Consider the following 17412-nt stretch of genomic DNA (forward strand, 5'->3'; position numbering starts at 1 on the left):
ATAGCATGGTATTATTTCACTGTAATAGCTACTGTAAATTGCACAGTGCAGTTAGATTAACAAACATTAAAGCTTTCTGCCCATATGAGTTATGTCTATGTCCTGGGAAATGTTCTTGTTACTTACAACCTCATGCTAATCACATTAGCCTACGTTAGCTCAACCGTACCGCGGGGGACACACCGATCCTGTAGAGGTTAATTTATTTGTATTGTATTTTTTTTACACTTGAATAGAATACAAATGCTTAGAAAATACATATTTGCTGCTACATAACACCCCAAATACACAAAAAAAACTCAATTTTCACTACAAAAAGGTGCTATATGGAACCAAAAGGGTTCTTTGACTGTTCCCATACGAGAACCCTTTGAAGAACCTCTTTGAGTTCCAGGTAGAAGACTTTTTGGTTCCATGTAGAACACTCTGTTGAAGCCAAAAGAGTTCTACCGGGAAGCAAAAAGGGTTGTCCTGTGGGGACAGCCGCAGGATCCTTTTGCAAAAAAAAATCTATGAGTGTACAGTATCACAGTGTAATTAAAAACGAGAAAAAAGCACACAATACTATTTCGTAGTTATAGAGTTTACTTTTCTAATAACTTATTGTCAGAGGAGACGCTATGATGAATCTCAGGCCGTGTTTCACAAAGTGATGTGAAGGAGCATTTTAGGACAAATGGCAGGGCTCATTAAAACAGGGTCATAGCCTGAAGAATATCATTCCACTGTGGTGTGATTCAGCAAGAGCGAGATAAAACATATTATGGAGAGAGGCGCTCGCTCTGACAAATGGGGCGCAGAGGGTTACCTTCTATATGAGAGAGAGATGAGAATTTGATAAAAGTGCCTCGAAATCCAGATTGTCAGATGAGAAGCTCTGCCCCGAACTGGGCTGGCGCCCCACTTCAGGCCAGAAGCACGAACACAGTCAACTTGTTAAGATCCTCCTTCGCACTAAGGGAAAGTTTTCTGCAGTCGCTGGAGAGTCCTGCCTGCCGGGTAGCGACCGTTGTCAGGCACCGAGGCGCTAGCTGCAATTCCAAAGGTAATGAGTGTCCACGATTCACTGTCAACTGTCCAGCTGATGGCTGTGGCCGGGACAGAGACGTACTGTGGCTCAGCAGACTCTGGGTGTATGTTTCTGCATTGTATTGATACTGTAGCTGACCAGCATTCAAACAGGCAGGGCAATGTGTAACACTTTACTTGAAGGGTACCAAGAACTTCATAAAACATTTTTACCCCATAAGCTACAGTACATACTTTAATTTATACAATGCTTATGTAGGCTTCTGCTTATGGATGTGGTATAAATGGGGTATTGAATGTGTGCTGAAGTCCTTGGATACCCTTCAAGTAAGGTTTTGGTCTGGTTGGGGCACATAGTCAGCCATATCATAACTACACAGAGATTGATGATTACATTATTACATGCTTTGACTGATTAAGTAGTTTCGGCTTATTCAATCTAATCTAATTACATTTTATTTCATTTAAAATTGTCAGCTTTCATTGGATTCAATTAAATATTTAAAGTAATGAGTGTAATTAAACCCATTCTATCCACGGTGCGAGATGTGAGGCAGTGTGATTATGATTCCTAGATATGATCTTAGCTGTTTCCCAGTAATGAGGGTGTGGTCTAGAACTATTAATGTTTGGATGCAAGCTGTTTTCTTCTGTGTTCTCAAGAATGGTTCTTGCGGTACCATGTGGACTATATACTTCTCTGCAGAAGTATACAGTATTGTCCACATGGTGGTCTGTAATTGGAACATACAGTAAATGGAATTTAGTAAAGTGATGGGGTGGGATCTGTGAACCACTCTGACCCACTTTTTTATATTCATCTCTGTCTTTCTCTCTTTGATACAGCGATGGACATGCCAATGGAACTGACAGCCCTCAACATTACCCCACAAGGAGCTTTATTGCAGTGGAACCCTCCTCTGTCCAGCGTTGACAACTACGTGCTCACCCTCACCTGCAACCAGGGTAGGCAGACTTATTCTCTTCTCACAAACTATGTATCTCCGCCACAGGGGTGGAGCGTGTGGACTCCTGCCAGGTCGACTCTGAGAGAAAGTCTAGCTCTGTGTCCCAAATGGCACCCTATTACACATAGAGCTCTGGTCAAAAGTAGTGCACTATATTTGGAATAGCCTGCCATTTGGGCTGTGGCCTAGGACAGCTACTTGGAAATCAGCTCAGACATCAACCTGTTAGTCGATGCCACTTTCATCAATATGGCCACAAATGATGGTTCTTCAGCAACCTCTTGCCAATGTGCTCTATTGACTCTTTAGTGTGTTCATTAAGTGTAATTTCTCATTTACTAATCCAGACTCATCTAGGCAATAACATCTTGGCAGAAATGGTTTGTTAACCTGTTATTTTTCATCATCAACACGGAACCTATTTCTAAGGATATAGTAAGCCATTCATTAAACAGGCAATTTATCTAGATTGGTTATACAAAGTTTAGTCGCGCAAGCAAATAAGAAATTGTGAATTTAAGTGAAATTGATTTCAGCAACATGCAATTAAACCTGACCAATAATAACAGCCATAGGGACCCCAATCTACCAACGCTGACCGTGACTGTGCATATCCTAGGCAACTGTTATATATTCAAATTGTTTAATGTAATCATAAACGCCAGGTTTGTTTACAATCTCATGTATTCCCCTATTCTAATGTAAGTCTTTGTGTTCCTCCTTCTCCTTAAGTGACAGCCGACACCTTCCTGGTGGAGGGTGGGAAACAGGAGCACCAGCTCACTAAGCTCTTGCCTAGCACCACCTACTCTGTAGCCCTCTATGCTACCAAGGGACCCCTGACCAGTGGAACGGTCATCGCCAACTTTGCAACACGTATGTTACGTACTTTACTTGCTTAGCTACTTACTGTTCCACCTACCCATTCAGAACTAGCCCACAAAGACTACTGAGAGCAAGGCAAGCTACTTAAAACTCCTTGAAACGTACTTCGATTCAATTAACGTGTGCCCTCTCACATCTCTTAGTTAAAGTGTGTCTAATTAGCAACATGAATAATTTCCCCTCTCATTGAGGCCCTTGCAGTGTGATCACTGACTGACCACGTCTCTAATGCTGGTATACAGTGTCATATTAGGACAACCTCAGTCTCATACATAAAAAAACAAAAATCTCAGTTGCCAAGACTGAGGCTGTCCTAATATGAACTTGTTTCTATTACTTTCTAGCACGTCAAGTTAGCAGAGTAGGTAGCTACCTAGACACATTGCTATGTAGCCATGGATTATGCACCTTTCATTGTTTAGCTATCTAGCTTGCTGATGGATGTTTTCTTTTCGAAACCAGGGTAGAGGAAAGCAACATTCACCTCCACAAATGCGTTTTACATTGATATCCATACTGAATGAAGCACTTAAGGGACTTCATGGGCACCCTTAACTTTTTCACTTCATTTAAGGGTTAAGGGGGAGATTTGCCTTAAAATGTTTTGTGCAACTGACTTAAAGTTACGAAACTTTAAGGGAAAAGATAAGGGGAAAATGTACTTAAGATGTTTTGTGCAACCGGGCCCTGAACTTTATTTTCAGTGTTTCATGAACAAAACAATTCTGTCAGCAGCAGGGCATTAATATCCCCAAGGGAGCAGCGTGGCCCAGGCTGCACTATAGTGGAACCACATGAACATTTTCAGACCAAGTGGGCTGCTGCCCGTATAGTGTTCACAAACAAATGTCCAGAAAAAAAGACCAACTAGTAGATTTTGGGGGCTTTTGAGGAGGGGCAATTCCAGTATATTTATTTAATCAACCAGTTCGCTTTGCAAAACTTAATTTATAGACACTGTTTTTCGACAAATTAATTTGTCTAAAAGTGTCACAGGCCATTGGTTTTGCTACTCAAGGGCCAGCCTTGTTCTCTGATGTTGACACGTAATCACTGGACGGGGTAGCCAAGTTCACCAGACTTCAGAGACTTTTCATTTTTAATTTGGGTGTTACTTAATTTTCGATGCGGTTATTCTCCCCTTACGCTTTGTTTTAGCTGACTGTTATGCTCTGATAAAAATGTGCCTGTGTTGATGGCCTCTTATGAACATAAAGTTATTTGCTGACTCAATTTCTAAAATACTTGACCAGCGAGAGAGATTTTATTTAGGGAAGTTTTAGAAATGATAATGTGTCTTCAAAATAAGTACTTTGGTTTAGTATCCACCTGAACCAGTGGGGATTCACTTATTAATTGTTTCTTGATGGAAACAGGAGGGAGATTTACTGATTTTCTTCACTTGCCATCTGTTTGCATGTTGAGACACCTCTACATTATATGTCCAAAAACTCCATCTCTCAGAATAGTGTTCGCATGGGGTATAACTAAAGAGAATGAGAGAGAGAGAATGAGAGAGAGAGAGAGAGAGAGAGAGAGAGAGAGAGAGAGAACAAAAGAGAGAAGTGTAGGCATTGTGATGGCTTGAAAAGATGCTATCAAAATTAAAGGGGATGAAAGGAAAATTAAGATTAACGCCCTCTCAGGCATTACAGTCATGTTGAGGAGAGAGGACGAGAATGGCAGTCTGTCAGATAAGACCTCGAAGAGGCAGATATGGCAGTGTGGACACCCACATTGTAATTTCTCTAGTGGGTACTACTGCTGTGTGGAGATGTCATTGCATCTCATGTAGAAAGTCCTTCAGTCCTGAGGCCTGAGGCTATCAGTGGTAAAACACTGTTAATTACTGAACTGTCATAGATCTCCCCTGAAAACACCTGAGGACAACAGGAGGAGAGCGAGATAGGAAAAGGAGTGAAACCGGAACAAGAGCAGGCAGCAGGTAGCTTAGTGGTCAAGAGCTTTGGGCCAGTAACCGAAAGGTCGCTGGTACAAATCTCCGCGCCAACTAGATGAAAAATCTGTCGATGAGCCCTTGAGCACAGGTAGGCTGATTATTTTTGAGCAGTAAAGGATGCTGGGTTAAGGACAATTAGAATGCATTCGCAGCAGGGTGACTCCAACTAAGGTCCGCAAGAGGGGTGTTCATCAAATTAGGAGATAGATCATAATTGGGCAACTTTCTCAATTTAAGTACAGTATTTGGATACTAGAAATGGACATACTGTAGCCACTAATGATTTGACTCAATGGAACAGGGATATAGTTATCTGCTATCTGATTTCTCCCCTCTAGCCATGGACACTCCTTGGAACAGGGATATAGTTATCTGCTATCTGATTGCTCCCCTCTAGCCATGGACGCTCCTTTGAACCTAACGGCCAGCGAGGTGAACCACCGCAGTGCCCTCATCTCCTGGCAACCGCCCATCGCAGACATCGACAACTACATGCTTACATACAAATCAGCCGATGGCAGCAGAAAGGTAGGCAGAATACAGTAGGGCGTATCTAACTTTATCAACAGGAGTTCCCATTCACAGACACACACTGAACTGTACATACTGTAGTATCAAGCCAAATGGGAAATTAATATGAGCCATACGTGTTACGTGTAGTGTTTTCAAGCTGCCAAAAGACTAGCCTTTCCCATATCTGTCTGTGCTCTTGTTTTCTCCATTGTTGTCATTTTCAAGTCAAACATTGGCATGACAATGAGTGACAAGGAATTGGCATCATAGCACGGACTAGCAATCAGGCCACCAAAACACTGCCTTCCCTTACGAAAAAAGATTGCAGTCAGAGTGCAGTGTAACTGCAGTTCAACTGCAGTACACCGCAGTTATTCTGCATTTACTGCGTCCAAAATATCACAGTCACATGCAGTTACTGCACTTTTACTGCAGTTTTAAAACGGCAACCTTTTTTTGTAAGGGTTATCTTTTTCTATGAGTTTCCAATCAAATTCCCACACGATGCTGTATCATTAAGCCAAAGGTCCTCCTAAGAGATATGATTGATAATACATGAGCCGTAATATGACCGTTACCGGTAGTGTTTTGAAGCTACCAAAACAGTGTAAATATCTCCCAGACAAATGACCGCTTAGTACAGACCCATTGCACAGCTCTACTCGGCAATAGAGCCGTTTAGATCTTTTAATTTGACTCCTGGAAACGTTTTCATTTTAATTACATTCTTTGATGTAGCTGAGTAATATTAATAAAATAGATTAGGAAGGTTATTCCGTTGCAATATGCCTATTAATGACTCACCAGGAACAATTTCCCCTGATATTCTACAGCAGATATCTCTCTCAACTAATTACATCATTCAGGCAGAGCCCAAGAATGCGTCCCAAATAGCAACCTATTCCCTATATAGTGCACTACATATGACCAGAGCCCTATGTGCCCTGGTCAAACAGTGCACTATATCAGGAATAGGATGCTATTTGGGACGAAGTGCCCAACACTGGACTGTTCTCATGGTCTTTATCTTAACTAGCTTTTAATCTTTAAAAAAAAAAATCTATATATATATGTATATATATATATATGTTTTTGGCTAAGGCTATATATATATATATTTGGCTATATATATGTATTTGGCTAAGGTGTATGTAAACTTCCGACTATATATATATATATATATATATATATAGTCGGAAGTTTACATACACCTTAGCCAAATACGTTTTTCACATTTCCTGACATTTAATGCTAGTAACCATTCCCTGTTTTAGGTCAGTTAGGATCACCACTTTATTTTAAGAATGTGAAATGTCAGAATAATAGTAGAGAGAATGATTTTTTTCAGCTTTTATTTCTTTCATCACATTCCCAGTGGGTCAGAAGTTTACATACACTCAATTAGTATTCGGTAGCATTGCATTTAAATTGTTTAACTTGGGTCAAACGTTTCGGGTAGCCTTCCACAAGCTTCCCACAATAGGTTGGGTGAATTATGGCCCATTCCTCCTGACAGAGCTGGTGTAACTGAGTCAGGTTTGTAGGCCTCCTTGCTCGCACACACTTTTTCAGTTCTGCCCACAAATGTTCTATGGGATTGAGGTCAGGGCTTGTGATGGCCACTCCAATACCTTGACTTTGTTGTCCTTAAGCCATTTTGCCACAACTTTGGAAGTATGCTTGGGGTCATTGTCCATTTGGAAGACCCATTTGCAACCAAGCTTTACCTTCCTGACTGATGTCTTGAGATATTGCTTCAATATATTCACATACTTTTCCTGCCTCATGATGTCATCTATTTTGTGAAGTGCACCAGTCCCTCTTGCAGCAAAGCATCCCCACAACATGATGCTGCCACCCCCGTGCTTCACAGTTGGGATGGTGTACAACGGCTTGCAAGCCTCCCCCTTTTTCCTCCAAACATAACGATGGTCATTATGGCCAAACAGTTCTATTTTTGTTTCATCAGACCAGAGGACATTTCTCCAAAAAGTACTATCTTTGTCCCCATATGCAGTTGCAAACCATAGTCTGGCTTTTTTTATGGTGGTTTTGGAGTAGTGGCTTCTTCCTTGCTGGGTTATGTCGATATAGGACTCGTTTTACTGTGGATATAGATACTTTTGTACCTGCTTCCTCCAGCATCTTCACAAGGTCCTTTGCTGTTGTTCTGGGATTGATTTGCACTTTTTGCACCAAAGTAGGTTCATCTCTAGGAGACAGAACGTGTCTCCTTCCTGAGCAGTATGACGGCTGCGTGGTCCCATGGTGTTTATACTTGCATACTATTGTTTGTACAGATGAACGTGGTACCTTCAGGCGTTTGGAAATTGCTCCCAAAGATGAACCAGACTTGTGGAGGTGATGATGTCATGATGTCAATTAGCCTATCAGAAGCTTCTAAAGCCATGACATAATTTTCTGGAATTTTCCAAGCTGTTTGAAGGCACAGTCAACTTAGTGTATGTGAACTTCTAACCCACTGGAATTGTGACACAGTGAATTATAAGTGAAATAATCTGTCTGTAAACAATTGTCGGAAAAATTACTTGTGTCATGCACAAAGTAGATATCCTAACCGACTTGCCAAAACTATAGTTTGTTAACAAGAATTTTGTGGAGTGGTTGAAAAACAAGTTTTAAAGACTCCAACCTAAGTGAATGTAAACTTCCGACTTCAACTCTATATATCTTTCAACACACATGCATGCACACTCACGAACACACACCAACACTATATTGACCTTGTGTGTTTTTGGTGCTTGTGTTTGTCCAGTGGGTGTCAGTCATGCACAGAGGATTTGGTTTTATTAACAAGCTCTGTTGTTTTACTCTGCTTAGGTTAATTTCAGTCCCCATAAATTCTTCCCAACCTGTTCTCTCTGCTAATATAATCCTCATATTCACCACAGTAATCTGTGTTAGTTTGATTATGAATCATATGTTGACCTTCCAGATTAGATAAAATATTACTCTTAACAAAAAAACTACAGCGAAACATTGTCAGTTCCATTGCAATCCTGATTTAGCTGCATAATTCACACAACATGTTGTCTTAAAATGTGTCACTTTTTCCAATATTTCATTCAGTTCTTCATAGATATTTCATATGGCTCAAAGCCTCATCAGATGCAGCAGTTCAACGCTCCTGTCACGGCCAGCTCCTAGAGAGCTCATCACCGAAATCTATTTTTTATTTCATCTGCCAGAAAAAGAGATCTCTGAGAAAAATGGTATGCCATCCACTCTGCGACAGAAGATAAGCTTGATAAAAGTGGATTTGTCAAAAACAATGAAAGGGAACTGAGCCGTCTTGAGTTTTAGACTGAAATAGCCATTCTTCTTCTTCCTGGCAGCTCCTTATAGCACCAGTGTCTGATAAGGTCCTTTTCCTCTCCTTTTTAGTTCTCCCTCTTATCATTTAGAAAAACACAGGGCAGAGTTGTACAAGGGCCAACAACACTGAAAAATGAATTCCACATTTATATGGGCCTGACATAAATGTTTTATGTCTGTAAATGTGCCTGGGTGCTTTTGTTGTTTGTTGGTAGGAGTCAGATAGAATCACCCCTATGGGTTACTATCTGCTGTACACTTGTTTGGATTGGATCTAGCTAAAGCTATTTGCTGTACCGTATGCACTCACAGGCCCATAAATGATGTTAAAAACCCTAGGTATATGCTGTGCTTACACTCCTATTCATAACAACAGGGATTATCAGATCAGGGCCTGCATTCACAAAGCGCCTCAGAATAGGAGTGCTGATCTAGGATCAGTTACCGCTCCCTTATCTGTGTGTTCTCCCCTCTGTGGTGTGTGTGTGTGTGGTGCTACAGGAGCTGATCCTGGATGCAGAAGACACGTGGATCCGTCTGGAGGGCCTGGCAGAGACCACAGAATACACTGTGAGGTTGCAGGCTGCCAGGGGATTAGAGACCAGCGATATCATCTCTACGGCCTTCACAACAGGTAAACACACATGCACGCACACACACAAGCGCACACACATGCTCTCAAGCGCACACACACACACACACGTACCATTCATCCCCACTCCACACTCTATCCAGATTTCAGGCCCATATTCAATAAGCATCTCAGAGTATGATAGCTGATCTAGAATCAGATCCCCCCTGGCCATATAATCTTATTCATTATGATCTAAAAAACGGACCCTATATCAGTTGAGGGCCCAGTCCTCGTCATTCTCCATTATGTTGAGTGGATGTCATGTGTTCTGTTCTTCTCCGCTCCAGGAAACCGTCTGTTTGCCACCCCTCAGAACTGTGCCCAGCATCTGCTGAACGGGGAGTCCCTGAGCGGCGTCTACACCATCTACATCAACAGAGATGCCAATCAGGGAGTGCAGGTCTACTGTGATATGACCACAGACGAAGGAGGCTGGATCGTAAGTGTCTCATAGCAAGAGATATACCTTGCAGTCAAAACCCCAACAACACCAAACATTATAGTGCATAGGGTGCCATTTGGGACATGTACTTTGTCAATATGTACAGTTGTGGCCAAAAGGTTTGGGAATGACACAAATATTAATTTTCACAAAGTCTGCTGCCTCAGTTTGTATGATGGCAATTTGCATATATTCCAGAATGTTATGAAGAGTGATCAGATGAATTGCAATTAATTGCAAAGTCCGTCATTGCCATGCAAATGAACTGAATCCCCAAAAAACATTTCCACTGCATTTCAGCCCTGCCACAAAAGGACCAGCTGACATCATGTCAGTGATTCTCTCATTAACACAGGTGTGAGTGTTGACGAGGACAAGGCTGAAGATCACTCTGTCATGCTGATTGAGTTCGAATAACAGACTGGAAGCTTCAAAAGGAGGGTGGTGCTTGGAATCATTGTTCTTCCCCTGTCAATCATGGTTACCTGCAAGGAAACACGTGCCGTCATCATTGCTTTGCACAAAAAGGGCTTCACAGGCAAGGATATTGCTGCCAGTAAGATTGCACCTAAATCAACCATTTATCGGATCATCAAGAACTTCAAGGAGAGTGGTTCAAGCGCCAAAGTCCAGCAAGCGCCAGGACCGTCTCCTAAAGTTGATTCAGCTGCGGGATCGGGGCACCACCAGTACAGAGCTTGCTCAGGAATGGCAGCAGGCAGGTGTGAGTGCATCTGCACGCACAGTGAGGCGAAGACTTTTGGAGGATGGCCTGGTGTCAAGAAGGGCAGCAAAAAAGCCACTTCTCTCCAGGAAAAACATCAGGGACAGACTGATATTCTACAAAAGGTACAGGGATTGGACTGCTGAGGACTGGGGTGAAGTCATTTTCTCTGATGAATCCCCTTTCCGATTGTTCGGGGCATCTGAAAAAAAGCTTGTCCGGAGAAGACAAGGTGAGCGCTACCATCAGTCCTGTGTAATGCCAACAGTAAAGCATCCTGAGACCATTCATGTGTGGGGTTGCTTTTGCCTAAGAACACAGCCATGAATAAAGAATGGTACCAACACATCCTCCGAGAGCAACTTCTCCCAAACATCCAGGAACAGTTTGGTGACGAACATATACACTGCTCAAAAAAATTAAGGGAACACTAAAATAACACATCCTAGATCTGAATGAATGAAATAATCTTATTAACTACTTTTTTCTTTACATATTTGAATGTGCTGACAACAAAATCACACAGAAATAATCAATGGAAATCGAATTTATCAACCCATGGAGGTCTGGATTTGCAGTCACACTCAAAATTAAAGTGGGAAACCACACTACAGGCACATCCAACTTTGATGTAATGTCCTTAAAACAAGTCAAAATGAGGCTCAGTGGTGTGTGTGGCTTCCACGTGCCTGTATGACCTCCCTACAACGCCTGAGCATGCTCCTGATGAGGTGGCGGATGGTCTCCTGAGGGATCTCCTCCCAGACCTGGACTAAAGCATCCGCCAACTCCTGGACAGTCTGTGGTGCAACGTGGCGTTGGTGGATGGAGCGAGACATGATGTCCCAGATGTGCTCAATTGGATTCAGGTCTGGGGAACAGGCGGGCCAGTCCTTAGCATCAATGCCTTCCTCTTGCAGGAACTGCTGACACACTCCAGCCACATGAGGTCTAGCATTGTCTTGCATTAGGAGGAACCCAGGGCCAACCGCACCAGTATATGGTCTCACAAGGGGTCTGAGGATCTCATCTCGGTACCTAATGGCAGTCAGGCTACCTCTGGCGAGCACATGGAGGGCTGTGCGGCCCCCCAAAGAAATGCCACCCCACACCATGACTGACCCACCGCCAAACCGGTCATGCTGGAGGATGTTGCAGGCAGCAGAACGTTCTCCACGGCATCTCCAGACTCTGTCACGTCTGTCACATGTGCTCAGTGTGAACCTGCTTTCATCTGTGAAGAGCACAGGGCGTCAGTGGCGAATTTGCCAATCTTGGTGTTCTCTGGCAAATGCCAAACGTCCTGCACGGTGTTGGGCTGTAAGCTGACCGTTTGAGCAGACACATGCACATTTGTGGCCTGCCGGAGGTCATTTTGCAGGGCTCTGGCAGTGCTCCTCCTGCTCCTCCTTGCACAAAGGCGGAGGTAGCGGTCCTGCTGCTGGATTGTTGCCCTCCTACGGCCTCCTCCACATCTCCTGATGTACTGGCCTGTCTCCTGGTAGCGCCTCCATGCTCTGGACACTACGCTGACAGACACAGCAAACCTTCTTGCCACAGCTCGCATTGATGTGCCATCCTGGATGAGCTGCACTACCTGAGCCGCTTGTGTGGGTTGTAGACTCCGTCTCATGCTACCACTAGAGTGAAAGCACCGCCAGCATTCAAAAGTGACCTAAACATCAGCCAGGAAGCATTGGAACTGAGAAGTGGTCTGTGGTCACCACCTGCTAAACCACTCCTTTATTGGGGGTGTCTTGCTAATTGCCTATAATTTCCACCTGTTGTCTATTCCATTTGCACAACAGCATGTGACATTTATTGTCAATCAGTGTTGCTTCCTAAGTGGACAGTATGATTTCACAGAAGTGTGATTGACTTGGAGTTACATTGTGTTGTTTAAGTGTTCCCTTTATTTTTTGAGCAGTGTACTTCAGTATTCCATAGTAACATCTGACAAAAATATCTAAAGACACTGAAGCAGCAAACTTTGTGGAAATTAATATTTGTGTCATTCTCAAAACTTTTTGCCACAACTGTAGGTGGAATCAAAGTGTTGCCACCTGGTCTTCACTCTGTATCTGGTCTGTGTTCCAGGTGTTCCAACGTCGTCAGAATGGCCTTACCGACTTCTCCAGGAAGTGGAGTGACTACAGGGTTGGCTTTGGGAACCTAGAGGATGAATTCTGGCTCGGTAAATTTTCTCAACAGCTCATTTCAGCCCCATAACACTTATTAGGAAGTATCTCTCGGGGCTACTTAGCGCTCTAGAGAGATACCCCCCACTCTTGGGGTAGAGTGTGTAGTTTTGTACACTATTTAATATAGGAATAGGGGGCCTTTGTGTTTGTGTTGGAGTCTCTGCTTCTGCTTATCTCTCCCACAGCAGGATTAACAGTTGACTTAATTTACACATTTGTTTTTAGTCTGTTGTTCCTAGTCTGTTGTTTCTAGTCTCTCTCTCTCCTCTCTTTCTTTCATTACTTCACTTCACAAATACTAGCTCTGTGATTTATTAATGGATGTATTCAGCTCTCATTTCTCGCTGAGATTACATGGTAATTGTTTTTCATAAATGCTTTGATTTTGATACAAAACAAAAGGGCGCTCTCCTTTGATGCACTCTGGAATATTTCTGCAAAATTCATTATAACATCCATAATTATATTCATTATAACATCCATAATGATATTCATTATAACATCCATAATGATATTCATTATAACATCCATAATGATATTCATTATAACATCCATAATGATATTCATTATAACATCCATAATTATATTCATTATAACATTCATAATTATATTGATTATAACATTCATAATTATATTGATTATAACAGTCATAATTATATTCATTATAACATCCATAATGATATTCATTATAACATCCATAATTATATTCATTATAACCTCCATAATGATATTCATTATAACATCCATAATTAAATTCATTATAACATCCATAATTATATTCATTAGAAAAGCTAGAAATGAACAATGTTTCTTCATGGGCTAGTTTTCATGTTGTTGTTTTTGTAAATGGATAAAAGATGACGTGAACATCAATATTTCATAGCAGAGATCCCAACCTTGAGAACTAGTTTTTGTACTTTTATTAGAAAAATAGAATCACAGTAGAGTACACTTTCATAACCAAAAAAATGATTGTTAATGGATTTAACCATTAGAACACGTGTCAAACTCATTCCACGGAGGGCCGAGTGTCTGTGGGTTTTCGCTCCTCCCTTGTACTGGACTGATGAATTAAGATGACTAATTAGTAAAGAACTCCCCTCACCTGGTTGTCTAGGTCTTAACCTGGTTGTCTAGGTCTTAACCTGGTTGTCTAGGTCTTAACCTGGTTGTCTTGGTCTTAACCTGGTTGTCTAGGTCTTAACCTGGTTGTCTAGGTCTTAACCTGGTTGTCTAGGTCTTAACCTGGTTGTCTAGGTCTTAACCTGGTTGTCTAGGTCTTAATTGAAAGGAAACACCAAAAACCTTCAAACACTAGGCCCTCCATGGAATGCGTTTGACACCCCTGCTTTAGAACATTGCAGAAAATCGATGACCCTGCAGAACATTAGTCCCCAGTCTTTGTCATGCCTCTTTCTATGTCACCAATTGCCACTACGTTCCTAACCAAGCTGTACTTCAGTATATCATCTACTAATGACACAGATCCAATGTGCTGGGAAACCAGTATGAATCCTGACTCATTCCTGATTGGTAAAAGCTAAAAGCACTTCTCACCCAGTAGATATTCCTTAAGACCTGTTTCATTCCTGCTGACTCAGTGCTGTGCTCACTCCTGCTGGGGACGGTAGGCGTCAGCTCTGGCTGAGCCAGGCTGCATTCCAAATGGCTCCCTATTCCCTATATAGTGCACTATTTTTGACCAAAGTGTTGCAGTATACAGTATAGGAAATACTGTGCCATTTAGGATGCAGCTCCAGTCTACACTGCCAGGCCCATCCCATATCCCCTGTCTGTCATTAACTACACAGTAGGAGGTCACCTCTGGCTCTGACAAGCACACCCAATGCTCCTCCTTGCCCAGTCTCATACTAATAGATAACTGTCTGTCCACACTGCAAAAACACCTCCTGCCATGACAGGAGCACTGTAGCCATGTACTGTACCATTCCTGTGACTGACACTGATATGGTATAGATATGACCTCAAGAGGAGAATAGTGGTGCTCTCAAAGGACATGATAGTGGGCTTCAGATGATGTAAGCACACCTGATCTTTTTTTTATCCGACATCGTGCCGCACGGACAGAACAGCTCTTTCTGCAGGGAAACACTTCACATTAAGGTTGCCTCACAGTGAAGAAACAGGAATTAACAGATGCTACTATCAGTAGTTGAAAACAGAACATTTTCATTTCAGCTGCGGTGATATCCATTAGTCTGACTCACTAACCCGACCCTGGCCAAATATATTGTCAATTTGAAGACGTATTATAAAGAAACTGACGCAGTTGTGCAATATGCGATCATTATCGCTCTTTTTCATTTGCCCCTTCATTTCTGTGGAAGTGTAGGAGTAAGCTGGGTACTAAAATGATAAGAGATGTTAATTTATGAGATATAGTGAGAACAGAATACAGCCTCCAAATGCATTTTTAATCCTGCTGGCTATTTCTAATCAAGCTGACGCAAAAGCTTTGCTATCAGGTTAATAGCAGATGATCCTGCATTATGCACTGGCAAATTGGACTTCACTCAATGCTTAACAAATCTTATGACACCAATTGCCTTTCCCCTGTCACCAGGGATTTCTTTTGTTTGTAATGCCGATTGTATCTTTTGCTGATATGTCGGAGCCCGAGCCCAGTTTCTCCCTCGTTCAGCCCAATGCTTATCATCAGAGGCTTCAACTTTTTCATGGGGTAAAAAAAAATGCTATCTGCTATCATGAGGCATCTACAACATCATATGATTTCTAGCTTGAGGTTAAATTTGAAACATCCCTGCCAAGTGAGGAGATTTGTTATCCTGGGAAAGCAAGGTCTAATCTCCCTGGTCCTTATCACAGCCTGGCTGGGCTCTGGGCTGGCAGCAGCAGCGGCAGCAAGGCCAAATGGACCAAAGACCGTTGACTGGAAGATATGGACAAATTTCACTTCACTGTCCGCCTCCTCTTATCTCTATGTCATTTCCTGTGTGCATCGGTTCTTACCATGTCAAGGTTCAGGTAGAAGTTAATATCAGACTTGAGTGAGTTAATTAAGCAATAAGGCCCAAGGAGGTGTGGTATATGGCCAATATACCACGGCTAAGGGCTGTTCTTAAGCACGACGCAATGTGAAGTGCCTGGACACAGCGCTTAGCTGTGGTATATTGGCCATATATCACAAACCCCTGAGGTGACTTATTGCTATTATAAACTGGTTACCAACGTAATTAGAGCAGTAAAAAGAAATGTTTTGTCATACCCGTGGTATACGGTCTGATATACCACGGCTGTCAGCATATCGGCATTCAGGGCTCGAACCACGCAGTTTATTATTTGAACTGCCATTGGTTATCTCTTTTTCTTCTTCAGGTTTGGACAACATACAGAAGCTTGCAGCTCAAGGTCGCTACGAGCTCCGGATCGACATGAAGGATGGCCAGGAGTCTGTCTATGCCAACTATGACAAGTTCGCCATCGGAGATGCCAGGAATTTATACAAACTCAGGATAGGAGAGTATAATGGCACAGCTGGTGAGCATTTATTTACACTCTTCTCTACGTGCCACTGATTTAAGATCAAGCAACTGATCGGCAGGTAGCCTAGTGATTAGAGCGTTGGGCCAGTAACTGAAAGGTTGCTGGATCGAATCCCTGAGCTGACAAGGTACACATCTGTTGTTCTCCCCCTGAGAAAGGCAGTTAACCCACTGTTCCCTGGGCACTGAAGATGTGGATGTCCCCCGCACCTCTCTGATTCAGAGGGGTTGGGTTAAATGGGGAAGACACATTTCAGTTGAATGCATTCAGTACTAGGTATCCCTATTAAATGTACAGTATATTACTTTTAACATTGAAGAGAGGCGTAATACTGAACCCGATAGCCTAGCAGTTAAAGGTTGTTAGCTCAAATCCCGAACTGACAAGGTGAAGAATCTGTCATTCTGCTCTTGATCGAGGCAGTTAACCCATCCCCGTCCCCCCCCACAACAGCAGCTCCCTTGGCGCCCAATGTGGCAGCCCCCCAAACCTCTCCAATTTAGAGGGGTTGAGTTAAAAGAGGAAGTCAAGTATTGGTTGGACCTTGTGTGCAATTGACGATCAAAATACATTTCTTTAGAAAACCATAAAAGCCATTCTCTTCCATCTCTCTTATGGTGTCTTGAAGGAAAAGTACTTATTTAATCCCATCCACCCACCACTTGGCTCTAGCCCTGCAGTATTATTCAGTTCAGACTGTCAGTGTGCACATGTCTTGTGCTGCTTCCTTCTATTTAATTTATTTCCATTCCCTGTCACAGGGGACGCACTGATCTATCACCAAGGCCGTCCCTTCTCCACCAAGGACAGAGACAATGACATTGCTGTGACCAACTGTGCTCTGTCCTACAAAGGAGCCTGGTGGTACAAAAACTGCCATCGGGCCAACCTGAATGGAAAATATGGCGAGTCGAGACACAGTCAGGTGAGTGTCCCTGTTCTCCATACTGTGACTGAGCGGTGACGACTGACATTAAAGACCACAGTCCCTGTCATTTCAATTAAAGACATAAAGAAAGTGAAGGCAGTAAGGCCAGCTCCTTTGTATTATACTTTAAAGCTCCTGCTGCTTTTCCACCAGTGTGATTTTGTTAAAAAGTACAAATCTTGTAAAGAGCTTTTGGTGAGGCTACTACAAAAGGCTTGCAACATCACACAAATTCAGCAGTTTCCCAATCTCCTCAACCTTATGATG

General features: G+C 42.5%; 1 protein-coding gene across 3 annotated transcripts in view; it reads left to right on the plus strand.

Moving 5' to 3' along the window:
- The window catches only part of LOC115156994 (tenascin-R), a 136564-nt gene that overhangs the window by 114122 nt on the left and 5030 nt on the right, over positions 1-17412 (plus strand). For all 3 annotated transcript variants that reach the window (XM_029704820.1, XM_029704822.1, XM_029704821.1), the window contains 8 exons: positions 1876-1995; positions 2730-2873; positions 5240-5370; positions 9193-9325; positions 9613-9764; positions 12589-12685; positions 16050-16211; positions 16979-17142. In XM_029704820.1, coding sequence (XP_029560680.1) covers positions 1876-1995; positions 2730-2873; positions 5240-5370; positions 9193-9325; positions 9613-9764; positions 12589-12685; positions 16050-16211; positions 16979-17142 — 1103 coding nt within the window. The remainder of the gene's footprint in view (positions 1-1875; positions 1996-2729; positions 2874-5239; positions 5371-9192; positions 9326-9612; positions 9765-12588; positions 12686-16049; positions 16212-16978; positions 17143-17412) is intronic.

Source organism: Salmo trutta, chromosome 21, assembly GCF_901001165.1.
Source record: "Salmo trutta chromosome 21, fSalTru1.1, whole genome shotgun sequence".
Lineage (NCBI taxonomy): Eukaryota > Metazoa > Chordata > Actinopteri > Salmoniformes > Salmonidae > Salmo > Salmo trutta.